Source organism: Pungitius pungitius, chromosome 1 (genome assembly GCF_949316345.1).
Source record: "Pungitius pungitius chromosome 1, fPunPun2.1, whole genome shotgun sequence".
Taxonomy (NCBI): Eukaryota; Metazoa; Chordata; class Actinopteri; order Perciformes; family Gasterosteidae; genus Pungitius; species Pungitius pungitius.
Genome location: NC_084900.1, coordinates 11940869 through 11960698, shown reverse-complemented (window position 1 = coordinate 11960698; position 19830 = coordinate 11940869). Strand labels below are relative to the sequence as shown.

Below are 19830 nucleotides of genomic sequence, written 5' to 3'. Positions count from 1 at the left end.
GGCGTGTTTTTATTAACTTATTTATTATCATGTTTGTTTTGAGCTTGTCAGAATACAACCGAACTGGTTTTACTGCAATGTTTAGATGTTATTTATGTACTGACAATTTTAACAGTAGTTTTCCAATCAATCTTCTTTAATGACTTTTCTGAATCTTTGGTGGTGTTGCTGCTATTTTTCTTTTTACACAAACTGGGCCGTAATTTAAACATATCAGAACAATACATGCTACAGCTATACATTATTTAGTTTCCAAAACGAAGAGGATTTAGGAGATACATTCAAATAAAGAATATGAACTAGCTGACGCTGAGATATTGTGACTTTCATCAAAAACATCCACTGTACATTGGTCAAAAGGTTGAGGTGACAACACGCCTGACAATACGGCTGCGGAGACGAGCTCATAAGAGCGTGTCACTGTGGACCACCTGCTAGTGAGTGTGTGTGTGTGTGTGTGTTTGTGTTTTTAAGGAAACCAATTGATTCCTCTTTCTGTGTCACATGATGTCAAGAAATATCCTCAGTGTTCTGTCTATTGCAAATGCTCACTCCAACATGAAGCCTCAAAATATTATTATTTTAAACATATACTTGTTTACCGTCAATAGTACTTGTTGCATTTTTTAACCTTCATCCTACTTTTAGTGTCACTAGCACTGCAACTTCTGCTGCTCTACTAATGTTTTCACCACTGCAATAATAAGTATGTTTCTAGTACCACATTTAGTTATACTGTAACAATTACAGTATAACTAATCTAGAAACGTGGCTGCCACGTTTGCACCACTATTACGACAACAAATAACTAAAGTATTCTACAGTACTATTGCTACAAATACTATGACCACTGCTTGCTATTCGGCCACCTCGGTGGTGGAGGGTAACTAAGACACTTACTTGGACTTTAGTACAATTATGAGCTACTCATACTTTGCTTCAGTATTTCCATTTCAGGCTACTTCATTTGTCCTTTCTCCACTACATTTGTGGGCCAAATATTGTACGACACTATATTTATTTGACAACTAGTGAATCATTACATTGCAGATTTAGATTAAGATACATTATGATACATTACTGCATATGTTAAACCACCCAGAATAGTGCAAACTATACTTTTTTATTCATTAACTATATTTTAGTACTAATACGCAATCTAAAAGAGCTAAATACTTTCTTCAACACTGTATCTACTGATTCTACTATTACATGTATTAATACTGTATAATTGGCGCTTAAAGGTACTGCACTAGGCCTTAAACGACCAGATACATACTAACACTGCTACCACTACAACTACTGTCACGACTACGATCATTTGACTCTTACTACCACAAATAAACTGCTTCTACTGCCGTCGCTAGAACACGATGAGTGATGAGATGCTAATGGGGTTATTGCTGATGTTACTTCTGGTGCTTGGATCGAGTCATGATGCATAAGTTAGTGCTGAATGACAGGAAAAGAAATCACATGGACGAAGTCACGGGGAAAGTCGGTGAAGAGGTGAAGTTTCGTTTCGTTCTTTTGGACAAACCCACGCTCCTCTTTTAGACAGCAACTGCAACTTTCGTTTCCTGAGATGTCCAATGATATCAGTAACCACGTTTAAAAGAGACATCCAGTCAATACTAGCAGTTCCGGTTTGTGCTTTCAAAATAAAACTATTATCGCTCAATGTTAACTCTGCTTATTATAGGCTATTCTTATACTCATGTAACACTACAATCCCTCTTTAACGAGGATATTTAAAAAGGCATTGTGTTAACATATCATGTGACTTTATTGAAATTCATACATTGTTTAATAAGTTAATCTAATTAGTTACTTTCCTGACACTTTCAAGGTGCTTGTACAAATTGTAATGTGATCGTATTTTCTTATTTTACATATTCAAACCACCTAAAACTCGTTAATCCATGCAGAAAATCCATTTAAAATGTGGGTTTGATTTTTTTTTTATTATTGTTTACATTACATTCCCCGTGGTTCACCAACTTGACGCAATGTTTTTCTCTGACACTCGAGGATACGTTTCGGGTGGTGCTGTTGGTCTCTGTCCGCTTGACGCTACTCACGTGCGGACACGCAGCGCAGTTGTCGCACATTGAGTTGAGGGCATAAGAAGAAGTGGCGCAGAGAGCGAAGATCCGCAGCCTGTACCTGTTACCAAGATGAAGATCGCTGTTGTTTTCACCCTCGTAGTCTGCTGGGCTTTCACGGGTAAGACTCCTGCTACTTGGACAACTAAATGCAAGGAGAACATGTATTATTACACAAGTTGATTAAGACTTATACTGTACAAAATCCGTTGTTCTCTCTTAAGTGATGAATAAGGAACTTATGTTAGAACATTGTCATTCTAAATGACCAAATTCAACTTTTATGCAGGAGTATTGCTGTGACTATAGGTCACTTCACTCCATGTTCTCCTTACTCGGTGAAAAGACTGGGCAGGAGGTGTTTTTATTACTTCATGACTTGGACTTCCTGGATAGTTAAGGGAACAGAAATGTCCGCAGTCTTTCGATGGTGTTTCAGCTCTGAGTCACATGTCTTCCTGCAAAAGAGCACTGTGGTTTATTTTGAGGACAAAATGAATTTGCATCTTGGTGGAAGCCCGCTTACATATATATCAGATTTACATTTAACATTTGTCTTTTGGAGTTGTTTTATTAGATGTGATTCATACGAGCGATTCAGTCAAACCAATTAATCGAAAATACATGTATCATGTTATCAAGGGTTATGTTTTTAGAGATAATTATACAATGTGATTTGTGTTCCCTCTGGTGGTTGTTTACTCAATGACTGGAGTTCATAGTTTGTGTTTGCTGTCGCAAGCTGAGCATGATCAGCCATTTTGCACTTCTAAAAGCCAACCATATGTAACTGTAATAAACAAGGCCTGAACTTGCAAATAAGATGTGTGCAAAACTCATCATAAGTGTAATGTGACAATACCAGTTGACTTGATCAAATATGTGGCAGATGTCAGACTTTTATTTATTTATTTATTATTTATGTAATTATCATCTCATTGAAGTGCGGCTTTGTGTTTTTTAGCCTGCTATAGCTCAGTGTTTTGTATTAGCACAACATCAGCTACATTTTCAGCAGCCAGAGACAGCATCTTGTTTCAGTGGGCTTCATTAACCTAACATGAAGACAAAGTTAGCAATGAGCTGGTGAAAAATATCTAGCAGCTAAAGAGGCAATTATTTTTTTCCGAACTTGATGGAGACCAAACCAAAGCTAAAAGGAGAACATTGGACATGAATTCATTAGGTTGAACGAATCCAAATGAACGATAGTGTTGCTCTCGGCTTGCTAGATGTGTAAATAGGCAATTGGGTTAGCTATACCTTTTTTAAATGGACAACATGTGAGATGTTGTATTTTCAGCTTAAACTTTATATATTTATGAATCCTGAAATTAATTTGTTTCTGACTCTTTGTCTGAAGCGCTGTCATTGGCTGAGGATGCAAATGATTACATACCTTCCGCAACCGTGATTGCTGCAAAGGCCTTTGGCAAATCCACCACCACCACCACCGCCAAGACCACGCCCACCACCAAGCCTACGACCACCACCAAGCCTACGACCACCACCAAGCCTACGACCACCGCCAAGTCCACCACCACGCCCACCACCAAGCCTACGACCACCGCCAAGTCCACCACCACGCCCACCACCAAGCCTACGACCACCGCCAAGTCCACCACCACGCCCACCACCAAGACCACGCCCACCACCAAGACCACGCCCACCACCAAGCCTACGACCACCGCCAAGCCCACTCCCAAGCCTACAACCCCAACCCCTCCCAAACCTACTCCTCCCACCACAATGACTGCAGGAAACTACAACGTGACAGACAAAAATGTGATTTGCCTGGTTGCTCAAATGGCCCTACAGATCCGCCTGGTAACACCAAAGGTACATTTCATTGTTCCCTAAAGCCCCAGCAAAGCTGGTTAAAAGACCAATCTAAATGTTTGTTAACACTAAGGGGTTTATTAAGAAATTTACAAATTGGGTGACACGTTTCGGCACAAGCTTCTGACTCACTTTTCATTTCATTGTGGCACATCTATGAAAGTTTGTGTATGTCACATTTGTGTCAAATGGCAATTGCTAATTCCACATGACAAGCTAATATTGGCGGTAAGTTGTGGAACATTCTCATACAATGTGCCCACCCAATTGTCAATTTTTTTGCTCTCTTTATCTGTCAGGCCAGTGGAAGCTTCCTTGTTCAGCCGAACATGACAACAGCAAGCGGAGGTTGTCAGGGCAACCGGGCCAACCTTACCCTTATCTTCAAAGAGGGCTGCATCCAATTTCTGTTCAACAAGGTACTTCGAATGACCTAGTTTTGTCTCAAGTATTAAAGTATAATGCTGAGAGCTGCCCAGCTTAGCTGTTAACACATATTCTACCAAAAATCTTTAGCAATTAAATACTGTGACATGTGTATTGATAACCAACACGATCTTTCACTGCTAATTTGATAGAAACTGGAATCAGACCAAAGTGGTTAAAAAAGGGAAGTTTAGTTGACAGAGCATGTGACAGGGAGTGTCACATTCTACAGCGCTTGTGTCAATTATTAAAAACAACACCAGAGTTTAAGGTGGCATTTTTCAACATCTTATTTTGTCCAAACAACAATCCAAACACAGAGATATAGAGTTTACCAAACTATTAATGGGGGAAGATCAGGAAGTAGCGAATACCTGCATATTGGGAATTTCTTATAATTTAACAGAAATATCCAATGTATACCATATGTTTTGGACGAACATTGATGTAAATTTGAGGCATAGAACTACACTAAATTTAACTAACTAAAAATACCTAACTTGTAATACAAAAAGAGCTGGGTCAGGCAGAAAAACAAATCGAGGAATGAAGGTTTTTAATTTAGAATTCAGGTCATTTATCAACTTAAATAGATTTAGCGCTAGCTGACACTGTTTACCACCCGTTGTCCCGCCCTGCAGAAAGCGAGCACGTAAACTATGTAGCATATGAGCATATGTAAACTATCGCCGTTCATTCTTGACACTGTTTGTGCTGTAAAACGTTCTCAATTTCTCCTCTCAGTCAGTATTCTCAATGAATCATCTTGATTGTTCATAGAAATCCAAACCAATATCTCACATAAAAGTACAGTGAGGATTTATGTTCCAAGTAGCACCTTTCACAACCACTTCCATTGGATAACAATTTTTCTAGTCTCCTGACCACACAAAGCACTTTAACACACACGTTATCAATCACCAATTCATACACTGATGGGAGAAGCTACCATACACCGTGATACATTCACTTCATTCATACACACCACAGTCACGGCTACTCGAGCCACGTGGGGTAAAGGGTCTTGCCTAACGACACATGTACATAAACACTAATAGAGTCGGGGAATTGAACCCCCGATACTGGTGTTGAAGGAGGACCCTGACCTCCACTGAGCCACTGTCACCTCTGAGTAAAAGTACTCAATTTTCGTTCCTTAGAGCGCTGATAATACCGTCTACGTTGATGCTGTGTCTTTCAACCTCTCCTACCCGTTGATCACAGGAGGTAAGTTTGGAAATACTCACATTTTATTCCAGTCTCTAGATATAACGGCAGCCATTACATTGATTTAACATCTGTGCGTATTGAAGGTGGGGGGTTCTGCTCCACATATTAACAAAGATACGAAGCAACGTAAAACCTTGTTTGTGTGTCTGTTGAGTAAAATAGAAATTATCTGTATAATTACTGGTTAGCATGTGAGGCCAGGAACAGCCAACCTACTTTCAATACTATGCAGTTTAGCAGGTTTGGTTCCATATTTGAAAACCTGAATGTTGCTTTGTTCCGTTCTTGCAGGCCCAACCTCGTACACGGCCACTAACACATCCACGCATCTCTTCGCTGCAAAGCTCGGAAACTCCTACTCCTGCAAGAAGGAACCACTCGACATGGGGAAAGGACTGTACCTTGACGTAGATCAAGACAAGATGCAGGCCTTCAACCTGACCAAGAGTAGCGGGTTTGGCCCTTGTAAGTGTATAATACAAATATGTATTCCAACTGGCTTTACACATAATCGCTCCTTTTCATAAAGTAGCTGTAAAAGGTCTTCTCTTATGGATTCTATGTAAAGGTGAAATCTACAAGGTGAATACAGTTCTAAGACCAAGCCAGTGAAGTTTAAGTAACATAAAATATACCTTTGTAGAGGTATGAAGTTACTTCCACTAATCTGTAATCATAGTTGTATTCACACATGAGTGTAATTTGAGTAAGACAGTTGCATTTTCTGCTTATCAGAGTACTACCACGCACAGTGGTATGTCTCAGCTTCCACCTGCAGGACGAGTCCAACTGCAAAAGCAGCATAATGCCATGTGTTAACAGCTGTAAATGGTTTGCACAAAAACACTAGCTCATCAACAACAACATGTCACACCTATAAAAAATATTGTTTGTATTTTGTACAGGTAAGTAGGCTTTGTTGTGGCTTTGGTAGGAAGAGTTAAGAAATGAAAGATATACTCAACAATACACATTCTTCGTCACAAGTTTCTCTATGCTACAGAAAACAGGTTATATGATTAGATATGCTGTTTTGCACAAGCATATTCTAAAAGGCATGCATGGGTATTCTAAGTCAGACAGTTACAGATGCTTCATGAACATTTTTTGACTAGAGTTTCTACTCTTTTTAGTAACTTTATCAAGGTCGGTGGCTGACGACGTGACATGAAATTTAATTCAGCCCCAAGGACAAATAATGTTTAAGCATAACGCTGCTGGAGATTGGATTGTAACATTTATTTATTTATTTCGACTGTCAGACTCATGTCACACACATTTGGAAACTGCAGTTGTTATTTTTTACATTATTGTCAGTCATAGACTGGAGTCAAAAAACTGCTTGCCAAAACTACACTTTTCCAATGGAGCTAATCATTGATGACTTCATTGATTTAACCTGTGCACCCGTAATTAACATTCAACAAATAATGAGTGAATTACTAATCTGGAAATTTTCTATAATTTTTGGCTGTTATTGATTATATTTGAAAGCATTTTACTGTTGAAAAGTGTTGAGTAATTATGTGTTTTATTGTAGTCAGAAATATGTCTGACATATTTATGTGTGTGTGTGTGTGTGTGTGTGTATCCCAGCTGAACCCTGTGCTGCAGACCGCCCTGACTACCGCGTTGCCATCGGGGTTGGAGTGACGTTGCTGGTGCTCATTGTCATCGTGTTGGTTGCATACCTGCTGGGCCGCAGGAAGAGGGCTAATGGCTACCAGTCTTTGTGAGGCAGGCCCCCTTTGATCACAATTTACAATTTAGAAAACAATCCTGTTAGACCTCCAACAACGTGCCCTTTTTCTGTTCATCTACGCCTTCAGTTACCTGATTTGCTCTTATTAACAGTGCATTAACTAGAGTTCCCAATTATGGAGGCTGGAGTGTGCCATTGAAATAATTTTAGTCTTTGAAAGTGCTGATTATAACCTGATTATAATCTCTTGTATATTTTTGTGATCACTTAATTAATAATCGGGTATTAAAATGGAGTCCAAAAATAAATTAGAATTTTACTTTTTTCTATCCCATTATCATATTTGTCTGTTTGTCATTTGATTGCAATAGACAAATGAAATTATTAAATGTGTAAGCAGACTTTTTTGCAACAATAATCAAGATAATCAATAACGAATCCATTAATTAGAGAGAGAACATAAATGATAAGTAAATGAAAATGTCATGAATTCAAAATGCGTTTTATCATTCCAGTGGCACGCTCCATAAATATGAGGTTTAACATGCCAATAGTCATTATTCATATGTGAGCCATTGGATGCGAGTGAATTTACAGATGAATTCTCGTCCGGCTGGACAGATTTCTGGAATGCCATTTGTATATTGGGAGACCGAAAACAATACTAATAATGACATTTTTTACAAACTGACATCCTCGTAAATACCCAAATGACAAACTGACTAGTTCACAATCCGTGAAGGTTATTTCTTATTAGTGACAATGATGCAATTTTATAGTCAACTCCTGACACAAGACTTTTTTTCATCCAGTTATACATTATACAAGTGAGCTAGATTTTATGGTGTTTATTTCTTAATTATATTCCATTTGTGTAAAGAAGTGCATGATGAAATGATTTGGGGATTTTCTTTATTGTTTCATGATTCTGTGGAAATGTAGTTATTCCTTTGTTTTTCAAGAATCACAGGATTTACTTTTTTGGAAAGAAGGGAAACATATGTAGGTAATTATACTGAATGTGTCTGCATTATTCATTAACATGAAGGGACCATTTTTGGGATGTTAGTGAGGGATTATTAAACAGATCAACAATAATTGCACTGATTGCTATTCCAGCTTAATTGCTTTTGTCTTTGTCATATAATCTGTAGCTGTAAAATGCAGCGATGGATCTTCCATGTGGGCTAGTCCCCTAGCGATGACTCCGTCGTTCACTAGGTTTGATCTTAATGCAAAGCAAACAAGCTCCCGGTTTTAGCTTCTTTAATTGATATATATCAGGGTTGTGTACTTTTGTCAAACTCTTGAAAAGAATGAAAATGTATGTATTTCCGATAATGCTCGCAAGCTTCTGAGAATTGCACATGATCAATATGTTTACCAGATGAGGCAAATGTGATATTTTGCAATACAAATAAAAGGAAATTTGATTGAAATTGAGACATGAACTTCATCACCCCATCTTCTGACCTACATTGGTCAAAAAGCCAACCTTAAACTGCTCAGGAAAAAGGTCATTAATAAATGCAAACATCTACATATGTAGATGATTTACAACTGAGCTAACGCCCTCCACTGATGCAGCTAATATGATATGATCACAAGCTCTGGAACCGCTTCTAATAAACCTTGTGAGAGTAGCTTTCTTAGGTCTAAAACGAACTTTGAATCTCAAATATGAAGCTGCATATTGTAAATCATAGAATTGCAGTTTGAGTACAAGTAGTGAAATGAACAATAAACGTGTTTTTTTGCATACCCAAAATCTTAGCATTATATTAAAGGATTAGTTCAACCTTATTGTAAAGAGATATATATTCTCCATGCCTGTAGTGGTATTCATCCAGGCTTATGGTTTCAATTATTTTTACTCCTTTTTTGATTTACTTCTAAATCTTTTGCAACCACCTGAATACAAAGGTTGAATGCAACTGAATGGCTGTTTCTCAAAGTATTGAAAATGGAGTAGTGGTTGGTATTTTTCCAGAATCAATGCCCCGGTTATCCTGCGCAATCAACAGATCTGTCAGCATTTTCCCTTAAATAGAAAAAGGAACTAGCTCTAACTGTTGGCAGGTCTTTTTGCACAGTGTAACCAGGACATTTTGTTTGAAAAGAATTAGCTCCTGATGAGTCTTTCGAGTTTTGGAATGGAAGCAGAAATCGAAAAGGAAGATATCTCAAAACCTGAGCAAACCGAACCTAATCTATGTGTATGGCAGATAGCACTAGAGGTAAGAGAGAACAGTTTTGTCCACCAGGTGAAGCTAGTGGTCAGAAACGAGGTACCTCACTTGAGTTGTTATTGGCAGAGTGTGAGCACTTTTAGTGGTTGTTGACTTCCGGTGACAATAAAGACATGACATATTTCTAAGTGTGTATCTGTGTGTGTGTATTTGATGCGTGTGTATATATATATATATATATACTGTATATATATTAGGGCCGGGACTCAATTAAAAATATTAATCTAATTAATTAGAGGCTTTGTAATTAATTAATCGAAATTATTCGCATATATTATACATTCAAATATATGACCTGAGAACAGTGAGAAGTCATTTTTTTCACATGGATTTTTATTTTTATTCAACCAATTCCAGTGTAGCAATAGCATATTTAGAAATATAGTACTTTCAGAAATTCAGGTAGCCTATAGGTAAGTAGACCTTCTGTAAACTACATTTTTTTAAGTAGACCAATACTTTCAAGTACATTCAGAACATTGGTTATTTTTTCAGACGTGGACTTAGTTACCCTGGTCCTTAAACCAGTCATCTGGTGCAGTGTGGGTTGGGTGTGGGTCCTTGTACGTCCACGCTAGCTGCTAATTGTTGTGCGTTGAGGTGATACTTGAGGCTCGATGTGAATTCCTTGTTGCGTAGCTTGCACACAACCACGCTCTTATCGACGCTTCCATCCGTGTGTTTATTATAATAAGATTTCCCATTCACGGGGCCACCCGACACGGTCTCGTCAGCTACTTCGTTCATGTTCACTGTGGTTTGTTGTTTTCTGAAGTCATGAACGCTAGTTGGTGCTCCAGTATAATCGGTCCTCCGAAACTCATCCAGTGAGAAACGTTCCGCGGTGCAAAAAAAAGTGTAAAAATGCGTAAAAAATGTGTAATGCGTTATTTTTATGTGTAATTAATTCATCTTAATTCATATTGTAATTAATAAATCGCAATTAACGCGCTAAAGTCCCGGCCCTAATATATATATATGCCATATATAGGAGCAATGGACACCGGGGATTGAGCCGGGGAGCCAGGGATTGAGCCGCCTCACGATATAAACATTGAACATTGAAAGTTTAAATTAAAAAGACTATGCATGTGAAGAGTGAAAGTTGACCCATAGCTTGTGCTTTCCAAAAGGGTGTTGCATTAGTACTTATGCATCAAAGATTGAAACATAGGGCCACTGACAAAGCATTTGATGAAGTGGGAGTCGGGATGAGATCATGTTGGAGTCTCCTCTCCAGCGAGTAACTCACTGTCTGCAGATGGAGGTTCTGTGCTTCTACACCCAAACTCCCAGCTATTATCAGCTGTGAAGAGAACATCACACAAAGCAAACCTTTCAGCATCCAGCAAGAGTTCTAACGGCTGACAGCCCAGTCAAACAGCGATAGGATGAAAAGGAAGGCCTGACTACAACATACAACCTCAGTAAATGTTCGGGGAGTAAGTGAGTGAATAAATAAAAACTGTTTTCAAGGGATTTCATTTCATAACGTGAAATATGTATATATAGGTGTAATACATATTATATACAGTACATGTTGTTTTCAACGAATGGGTTTAGTAAGACCACCATAACCACACTAGGCAAAACTTTGTTCCCACCCATTTTAAAATGGATCACAAAAACCGTTGTGTTTCTCTCACTTGCTCGCAGGGGATGCAGCTGTGTTTGATTGGCAGGTTTCTGTAGTGCCAATCACAATCCCCGTTTTGTACATCGTAAGGGCGGGACCTCTGGGGCTGTATCCATGGGCGGGACTCGAACACGCGAATCAACAGAATTATTGCAAAACTTCCGATCCACGGCATTGGAGTGCTGAAGAATTTTTTAAAAGGGGAAATAATCGCAGATATCTTGACCATGGCAGGTAAAACATGCTTTAAAAAAATCCATTACATTGAAGTTTGTTGGTTGGAAGAGATGAAATAAGATGTACATGAAATCCAGATGTTGATTTCTGCTTAACATACCGAAGCTGATTTTCGCCGCACAATATTCTGCAATGCACGACGTTGTGTCTCTGTTATAAGACGGAGCAGTAAGTGCGGACTTGGATGTTGCAGATGAGGCGGCATTTGAAGGCATCGGGCCGGCCGAGAGCCCCTTAGTGGCAGTCAGCTTCCAGAGAAACGTCCGCAGGAAAGAGAAGTATCTGGAGGCCGAACCCAAAGCTCTGGGGGTACAGTGTGTGTCCGTCTGCGTGTCTCTTTCAAACTATACTTTCCGTGAGCTTTGGCTGCTCAACATGAACTATCCTCCTGTCCCCAGATCACCCAGATCGGCCTCAGTGTGTTTCAGATCAGCTGCGTGGCCGTGCTTCTGTCCAAAGGCATGAGTATCTCCAGCACTGACATTCCTTTCATCATTTCTTCTCTTACGGTAAATACGCGGTTTACTCAGACATTATTTCAACAGTAGTTATTAGAAATGTTGTAAATTGATTTTGTATTTAAGGGGGTAGTCCGATGATTCAGTTTTGCAATTCCATAAAGTTTGGGGACTTGACTCAAAATATTAGTATGTAATTACAAGATTACTTTTAATCTGGATCAACATTTTTTTTAAAACTCCATACAAATTCCGTAATTCAATCTTGGGCACAGTTTTTTTTAAGAACTGAGTGGAAAATGCACACATGTTCCAAAATCCACTCCAGGCTTTCGTGTGTAAAAGTTCTCCAAGCTGAAGTCCAGATAACCCCGATGAAGCAACAAGGTGCAGGACTCACTTCTGTCTTTTTAAAGATATGTCATCACAAAACTCAAGAGAATCTTTAGAGAAATCTTTTTTGTCATTACTTCCGTGGGCAAACTTCTGAATAGTGGAGAATAAAGTATAAAGATTATTTACTTAAGTAAAAGTACTAACAGCACTGATATACTGTGTGGGAGCGGGAATGGGTTTGAAGTGATGATTAAACAGTTTTTCTTTCATTTTTGGCATGTATTTCTACATCAGTGTTTGCTGGTGTAGTACGCCACTACCCCATTGTTCTTAAAAAGACTGACGATTTCTTCCAGCGTATTTTTCATTTAGTAATTTATCCAATGAAACAAGTTTATATATATATATCTACATATACACATTGAATTCATTAGGCTAAGTTTGTATTCAGGCATTCCCTTTCATCGCTGTTTGACTGAGCTGGATGCTGATTGGTTTGCTTTGTGTGATGTTCTCTTCACAGCTGATAATAGCTGGGAGTTTGGCTGTCGCAGCACAGAACCTGCATCTGCCGACGGTGAGTTACCTCGCTGGAGAGGAGACTCAAACATATAAAATTTCAATGTATGTTTATTTAGTTTTTATGTTTGCTTTTGCAACAAAACTATGCATCACTGGGTTGTCCTTCAACCGGAGGATCTGCGGTTCCATCCCTGGTTCCCCTGGTGACCATTGCGCTTGTAGCTGTGACTACGGTGTGTCTACAAGTGTAAATGTGTATGGTAGCTCCTCCCATCAGTGTGTGAATGGGTGAATAACAACATGTAGTGTTGAAGAGCTTTTAGTGGTCAAAAGACTAGAAAATAGATATTCAAGTACCATACGTTTACCATTTACTTGGTTAGGGTTAGGAAATGATTATGGTTTGGGTTCAAATAAATAAGATTGTAATGTGAGACTTGTAAAGTAATTTTTGCCAAAGTTGTTTAAGAAAATACTGTAAAGTAAGTCTTGGGCTCAGTTTCCCACTGGACATAGCTGTTGTATTGGACAAGTTCAGAGTCAAAACGGTTGATTAAAATGTCTGGTTGTGAGAAATGAAGACTATTTTGAACTATTTCATTACTGTGTACTATTTTCCAGCCACAGAACCCCCCCTTCAGTGACTTCCTCTTGGAGAAATCAAATGAGTCACTGGGTAAGGTTGGATTGAGCTGGTTGTTACACTTGCTGACCCCAGCAGAACTTACACAACATTTGCATTCAGCTGACACTTTCCTATAAAGCGACTTTAGTGTATTCAACCAAGAGGGAACATACCTAAAACACGAATCAAGAAAGTACAATTTCTGGGAGAAAGTCAAACTAAAAAGGGCATTTAAGTAAGTGCCATTTTAAGTTCTACCTAATCACGGCATAATCAGTGTGTCTTCAGATTGCGGCGGAGATAAACAGACTTTCTGCTGTCCTGATGTTGTTCGGGAGCTCGTTGCACCATTTAGGACAACATCAAATGTTGTTAAGTGTTTAGCTCTCTGTCAGGGAGCAACAAGCAGATTGGCAGATGCAGATTGAAGTGAGCGTGCGGGGGCGTAAGGTTTGAGCATGTTCTGGATGTACACTGGATCTGATCCGTGGGCCTCACAGCGCACACGTACCCAGCCGGCTGCCGCTGGTCACCAGTGGAGGGAGAGGAGGAGCGTGTGGAGTGGCTGACCTCCAGTCTTTTAACGCCTTCTAGAACAAATGCGGGATGAAAAGTGAAAACATGACTTATGTCTCCTGTTTCTCAGCTGAGAGCCTGTTTGGGAATGCAGATTGTGGCTTGTGGCGCCTGCGTCGTCAACTTGATCTGTTCTGTGGTAAAAATGGATTTTTCAAGTTATTTGTGCTTGTACTTTGACCATGACATCAACTCTACTCACCTAGTAGAAACCTGCCAAAATATTGAGGTGAGCTATAACTGTTTTCTTGTTTTAACAACAATTTTGTTCCACCTTCCATCGTTGGATTACATTGTTATAATTAATTACATTAAAAATAAGTTTAGCACCAAAAGCTACACTGATTTGTTGTAATTTGGTTTGCAATGTTGTGTTCATTTTTTTTATATGGCTATAACAATTGTACTCAAAGCTACGCAAAAACAATATTTTCAAATGTAATGCATTTGTAAGTATCAGTTGATAATGTGTGAAATCAGTTGCACCGTTATTTAATGTAGCATCTTTCTTGTCTTTATGTATTCTGTCCACAAATAATCCTTTCTGGTATTTGCATCCCTGTGGCAGAGAGCCAATTCCCATTTCATGGCCGAGATCATGGTCATTCAGGCTGCTCTGTTCGCCATCTCCGCCGCTCTGGCCGCGTACTGCTGCAAGGTGGTCAATTGCTGCTCGCCAGCTCCCAAAATGGTGAGTAGAGGCTGACACTTGCCCAAAGATGTTCTAGTTGTGTCACAAATGTACACATCTAGTTCTATCATGGCACTCATCTGGCTGACAGGGTACTATTCATGTCTGGATATATACCAACCACACAAGCAAAAGGAACATTCAGCGCCTGTACAACGTTTATGTTTGGGCCCTCCCGCAGAGTTCGGTCGCAGTAACATTTGATCAACAATTGCAGTGCATGGGTTCATTTCTTGTTTTCTGTCCCTCTCAGCCGGTGATCACGGTGCATGCGTCCCCCCCTGTCCAATAGTGACGAGACCAAGTGGAGAGGAGCAGGAGACTCAGCCTAACAAATGCTACACAAATTTAAGTTGCTCTAATCAATATTTTTATGTTACCAATGGATCAGATGGCAATGTGTGATGTGAAAGAGGTTTTGGTAGTGGGAGCATTTAGCTGTGAAAGAGACAGATATTGTTCTCATGAGTTAGTGGAGACCAAACCAGACGTAAAAGAGACTAACATTCAGCACCACGCAACTGAATGCTAAAGCTGCTCCAATCTGCTGGAAGTGTAAACAATACAAGTTGTTTCTGACATAATATTCATAGCAACATTATATAGTGTTCATGTGTCAATGTTGTATTAACAGCTTTTTTCACTCAAGTGGTTAAAAAAGAAAAATGAATAGCATTGTGGGTTTAATGATCTGAGGAGCAGCTTAAGAAAGAATTTCTATATTTCTATATTTCTTAAATTTAAATGTTCTCATATTTTGCATACAACGATTTCTTTTCTATATGTACTCCTTCTCTAATTTTGATTGTGATCATAAGGAAATAGCTATGTGTAAAGAGTGCTGTGGGAATTAAATAAGACATAAATAAGTCAGCATTGGGGGTTCCCTCATCTCAGTCAATGGGTTTTTGGTTACCTGAAATCATTTCTGTGTAACCTAAACCTTTGTGTCAATATCTCACAAGAATAAAGAATTAAAAAAAACATTTGCTTTTTGAGGAGGGAACCAGAGATGTTATCTGTTAACTAAAAGGCAACAAGTAAACTCAACACTTGCAGCATCACCAATTTGAACATATTAATACTTTTCTGAAAATGCCTATGTTGAGATTTGTATTACTTGATGACGAGCACTAATATGATAATATATAATGCGTTGCTGATTTTTTTGTAATTGCAACTAATATTCATAAAAAATAAAAACTGTGTTAAAAGTTTTGCAAAACTGTATCATTGAACCATTGTTTCGTTTTTCTCGGGTGTGTGTGTAAATCTGTTCTCCAGATAAATTACATGAACAAAGCTGAAACAAAAAAGGTTCCACAACTATTTGGATGGATAGAATTTTCAGCTCTGCTGGTCTAATTTTATCACCACACTTTCCTAATCTTGGACATTTATGTACATTCGTAAAATATTTGTTTGTTGTTCCTTCAGCCCTTAAGGTCTTTTACCAGCATCTTAGCTGTAATATGTCTTAATTTACACCAATTATTACGGCCATGTTAACTCCATACACCTCCTTACCAGGTCTACTCAATGATTAGTTTAATGATTCGTCTTTCATTTTTGGCTTGGGATTCAATAATTTAAACAATCTAAAAGCCCAATCAATTTCTGTGATACAGTTTTTTATACCATATTTCTATCTAAAAAATAATCCAAATCTGAAAAGATATATTTAAAAAGATATATTTTACTTTGTACCAGCTTCTTGGCCTTTTTGACCTGAAAAACTACTATGAAACTATGATGAAGTGACTTGTCATAAGACAAAAAAGCACACAGTATCATTGTTAAATATGTATGATGCAGGTGCCATCATTTAACTTGTGACAATAAGCAAACATTGGACCAGAATGCACCCTTTATTAATGAGCTCTTTCTCCTTATATTTGTTTATTTGAATTACAGCACAAAGTTTGGACACACTTTTTCATTGAATAATAAAATGTGTCCAGACCATTGAGTTTTACTGCATATATTTTTTTATTCAACTCTCACCACCGTATAAATGACTTGATTAACGCACTCTTTAGAAAAAGCTTGCTTTATTTGTAAAACATGTGTTTTTCCCCAAAACACAGAATGTTCTAAACAAACCGGATACATGATTAGATTTGATTTTGTGAACAGAGTGATAAAAATTAGAAATGTTGCAGCTTTTAGTCACTGCACATTCCTGCTCAACAGGCAAATTCATTACACATCATCTATGCAGACGGTGCAGGCAGTAACAAGGAAATAAAAGGTTTGCAGGCTCCTCTCATTTCTGCAGCTCATCGGCCCAGTGGCTCTGTGGGAGATCGCAGAACCCATTAGTAAAGCACAAACTACATTTACTTAAGTATAGCCGTCACATTCAAATACCTAATATACTCATCAAACAGATATGTGTGTGTGTTATCTAGAACCTGGGATGCAGATGGTATAATCTCTTCCAGGTCTCCCAAACAGCAGTGCTGGTTGCGGATGAGACTCCCCCACAACAGAGAGCGACCACAGGCGGGACATTCACCCTCCACTGGCAGGAGGTGTGACGGCTCCAACTTCAGGAAATGTTTAGCAAGGCAGATCACATGACTGCTCATTCCACAGGACGGGTGGAAACAGCTCAGCTTTTCTGACACCTAGGAAAATAAGAGATGTAAAAATATATACAAACCGTCAGTTCACTGTTGTGCCTCAAACTCATTGTATGAAAAAAAGATTGTAATTACAGTTATTTCAGACTACAGAACACAACCTAACGTAGACACTATCCTAACCAGAAAGTCAGTCTGCCTGTGGTTGTTCTGGCTGAAATATATGTGGAGTGCAATAGCTGTTATGTGTGAGCCAAAGGTAAATGTATAATGAAGTTATAAATATGCGTTGATGTTGTATTTTGCTCTATTTGACCTGCTGTGACCTGCTATCTTCACATTTTGGAATAAATTGAAGACTCTACCTTGACCAGCTCTTTACAGAGAAAACACCTGGATGTCTCCTCCTTCTCTTGCTCCTCCACTCCTGCAGACTGCAACTTCTTCTTGGCTCTCACACTCCCATAAGCGATGGGGACGTGCAGTGGAGGCTGCAGGTCGGGCTCAAAGTCCATCCTGTACTCCTGTTTGAGCCAGCGCGCTGTCAGCGGCAGTCTGTTCCAAGGCGCCGCCCGCAGCATGTTGGAGACCACGCGCCAGTGGAACTGCAAGCTTGACTCTTTCCTGGAGCGCCGGGAGACGAGGGAGAGACGCCTGGAGGAGTGAGGGTGCTGCCACGCCCACTCAAACTGACAAAAAATAATGATGGGAGTTAGAAATAGGCCTAGATTAGAGCAGGTCTTTTCTATTAGCTTTAAATCTAACATCTAAATTACGGATTACATTTTTTTTTCTTGATTCACAGAAGCAATCTCTATATCTGTATTCTGTGGAATAACCAAATAAGACCTGTTCTCTACATTTTTACGTTCCAAAAGTCAATTGAAACTGAAATTATGAATGTGAGTGAGTTTTTATAAAACCTGGAGCGCCTTTTTAAATCAGTTGCCGAAGATACAGATTACATTTCTCTGGTATCCAGTAACACTGTAAATAATCTTGGTTCTTTTCGACAAGGATGTGCACTTTAAGGATGTGCGTTTTTCACCTATGTAATATACCAAAATTATCAGGAATTTCCTGTCTCAAAGTGAAAAATGAGTTCTGTATTTGTTACTTCTAAACTAGATTAATGCGTATATTTATTATCAGGCTGATCTAATAAGTCTGGCTGGCTTAAATGAGCTAGGACCAGCCCTTAGATAGGCTGCTATAGGCCTACACAGCTGGAGGACTTCTGAGGATACACAAAGCTCCTCTCTCCTCTTCTCTCTCTCTCTCCCTCTGTATTCTGTACTCTGTATTCTCATTTCATTAATGCACATCACTAATTCAGCTTTTTCCACAGTTTTTGTACTGTCTCTTCTCACAGGTTTCCATGGATCCTGGTTGTATCTGGACATGTCTCCTGTCATGGCCCTGCTGACACCTGCTGCTGGTAACATTATCATTATTATTAGTCACATCACTATTACGGTCATCATAAACCAACGTTACTGACTTTGCTTATTCCACTTATTCAGTGGTTGTTCCTGCAGTGGTCTTCCCTGACATCCACCGATACCGTCATTATTAATTGTAATCACATTACATTTCTGTGATATGCAAACATCTTTTACGCTGTTCATTCTGTACACGTGACACCCAGTGTTTCCCCTTAGTTTACAACTAGGGGTCCCCCCTCCTAAACTAAATTGATTAATTTAAGTATCTTCTGCTTAAATTGAGCTGATCTGGTTTTATTCAGATGTAATATTATTAACTGTGGTACAAAATATTGTCCATTCACATGAAAAAAATACTTACACGAAGGGCAGCAATATCTGAGGCAAAGCCATGTATTATGAGGACCATCTCCCTGAAAAGACATGGAAAATGCGCAGAATATAACTAATGATGAGATTAAAAATTGTTTATCATATAATATAAAGCAGTAACCTCGGGCCTCACCATGGTCCTTTTCCACTGGTCCTCTTGGCCCCCCCTCTGTGCCGTCCGGCGTTGTGCTGTCCGATCCTGCGCTCAGGATTCACCGTGAAGCCGATGTAAATACGTCCTTTGAATTTGAGATTTGTGCAGTACAACATGTACACACCAAAGAAGTTCTCTATCTCGACAACCATTGCAGTAGGAAATAAGCGCGGTATTATTAAGCGAATCCTGCTTTAACGTTCTAACATCCATGAAAGTAACGTTAGCGGACTTGTGTCCACCCAGGCTAGTGAAACCAAAAACAAGAGAAATATAAACAGATATTATGAAACACTCTCACGATTTTGAGTCAATACCGTCAGTTCCACGTCAACATTAATTGCACGTTAGCTCAAAAGCTTTACACGCGTCCATTCATAGTTAGGCATAGCTTACTTTCAACTAATGAGAGTGAAATGCTAAGAGTTAGCATGTAAACACTGCGTATCTTAGTAGCCTGTAATGCTGCCTGATACAATATATTTGAAAAGGAATCAGTATATCTGAGGCATATAAAGCCCTAATATCATGTAAAAGAAATAAACAGTAGTACTGAATTTTGAAGTGCCTTAATTTAAAATATATATTTTGGTTTATATGAATTAGTATTAAAATGTACTGGGTCTTTTTGGAAGGACCCCT

The 19830-nt window shown here is 38.9% G+C and overlaps 3 protein-coding genes across 4 annotated transcripts; 2 read left to right on the top strand and 1 right to left on the bottom strand.

Moving 5' to 3' along the window:
• Nucleotides 1-2026: 2026 nt before the first annotated feature.
• On the top strand, nt 2027-8741 carry cd68 (CD68 molecule). The gene is made up of 6 exons (XM_037478844.2): nt 2027-2226; nt 3469-3944; nt 4244-4363; nt 5531-5597; nt 5892-6065; nt 7197-8741. The coding sequence occupies exons 1-6, from the start codon at nt 2178-2180 to the stop codon at nt 7334-7336; spliced, it is 1026 nt and encodes a 341-aa protein (XP_037334741.2). The 5' UTR covers nt 2027-2177; the 3' UTR covers nt 7337-8741.
• Nucleotides 8742-11262: 2521 nt separating this feature from the next.
• Nucleotides 11263-15860, top strand: LOC119222312 (uncharacterized). 2 transcript variants are annotated; one of them, XM_037478846.2, is made up of 7 exons: nt 11263-11421; nt 11585-11733; nt 11823-11933; nt 12742-12795; nt 14012-14170; nt 14510-14632; nt 14886-15860. In XM_037478846.2, exons 1-7 carry the CDS (start codon nt 11415-11417, stop codon nt 14922-14924), a joined length of 642 nt encoding a protein of 213 aa, XP_037334743.2. In that variant the 5' UTR covers nt 11263-11414; the 3' UTR covers nt 14925-15860. The 2 variants fall into 2 exon arrangements, with proteins under 2 accessions (XP_037334743.2, XP_037334744.2); XM_037478847.2 differs by having other exon boundaries at nt 11271-11421; nt 11618-11733.
• A 467-nt stretch (nt 15861-16327) lies between these two features.
• slx1b (SLX1 homolog B, structure-specific endonuclease subunit) lies at nt 16328-19706 on the bottom strand. The gene is made up of 5 exons (XM_037480690.2): nt 19168-19706; nt 19024-19075; nt 17583-17906; nt 17047-17262; nt 16328-16928 (listed from the first exon to the last, which is right to left on the bottom strand). Exons 1-5 carry the CDS (start codon nt 19338-19340, stop codon nt 16899-16901), a joined length of 795 nt encoding a protein of 264 aa, XP_037336587.1. The 5' UTR covers nt 19341-19706; the 3' UTR covers nt 16328-16898.
• Between the last annotated feature and the right edge of the window lie 124 nt (nt 19707-19830).

Bases quoted from the DNA above. Each gene is read 5' to 3' on its own strand.
- slx1b (XM_037480690.2), bottom strand. From the start codon at position 19,340: ATGGTTGTCGAGATAGAGAACTTCTTTGGTGTGTACATGTTGTACTGC. The intron at 17,263-17,582 runs GTAGAGTCTTCA...TTATTTTCCTAG, and splicing joins TCTGTAAAGAGCTGGTCAAG to GTGTCAGAAAAGCTGAGCTG. The intron at 16,929-17,046 runs GTTCTAGATAAC...GATCTCCCACAG, and splicing joins TTATACCATCTGCATCCCAG to AGCCACTGGGCCGATGAGCT.
- LOC119222312 (XM_037478846.2), top strand. The intron at 11,934-12,741 runs GTAAATACGCGG...TTCTCTTCACAG, and splicing joins TCATCATTTCTTCTCTTACG to CTGATAATAGCTGGGAGTTT. The intron at 14,633-14,885 runs GTGAGTAGAGGC...TGTCCCTCTCAG, and splicing joins GCTCGCCAGCTCCCAAAATG to CCGGTGATCACGGTGCATGC.
- cd68 (XM_037478844.2), top strand. From the start codon at position 2,178: ATGAAGATCGCTGTTGTTTTCACCCTCGTAGTCTGCTGGGCTTTCACG. The intron at 3,945-4,243 runs GTACATTTCATT...TTTATCTGTCAG, and splicing joins TCCGCCTGGTAACACCAAAG to GCCAGTGGAAGCTTCCTTGT. The intron at 4,364-5,530 runs GTACTTCGAATG...TTCGTTCCTTAG, and splicing joins TCCAATTTCTGTTCAACAAG to AGCGCTGATAATACCGTCTA.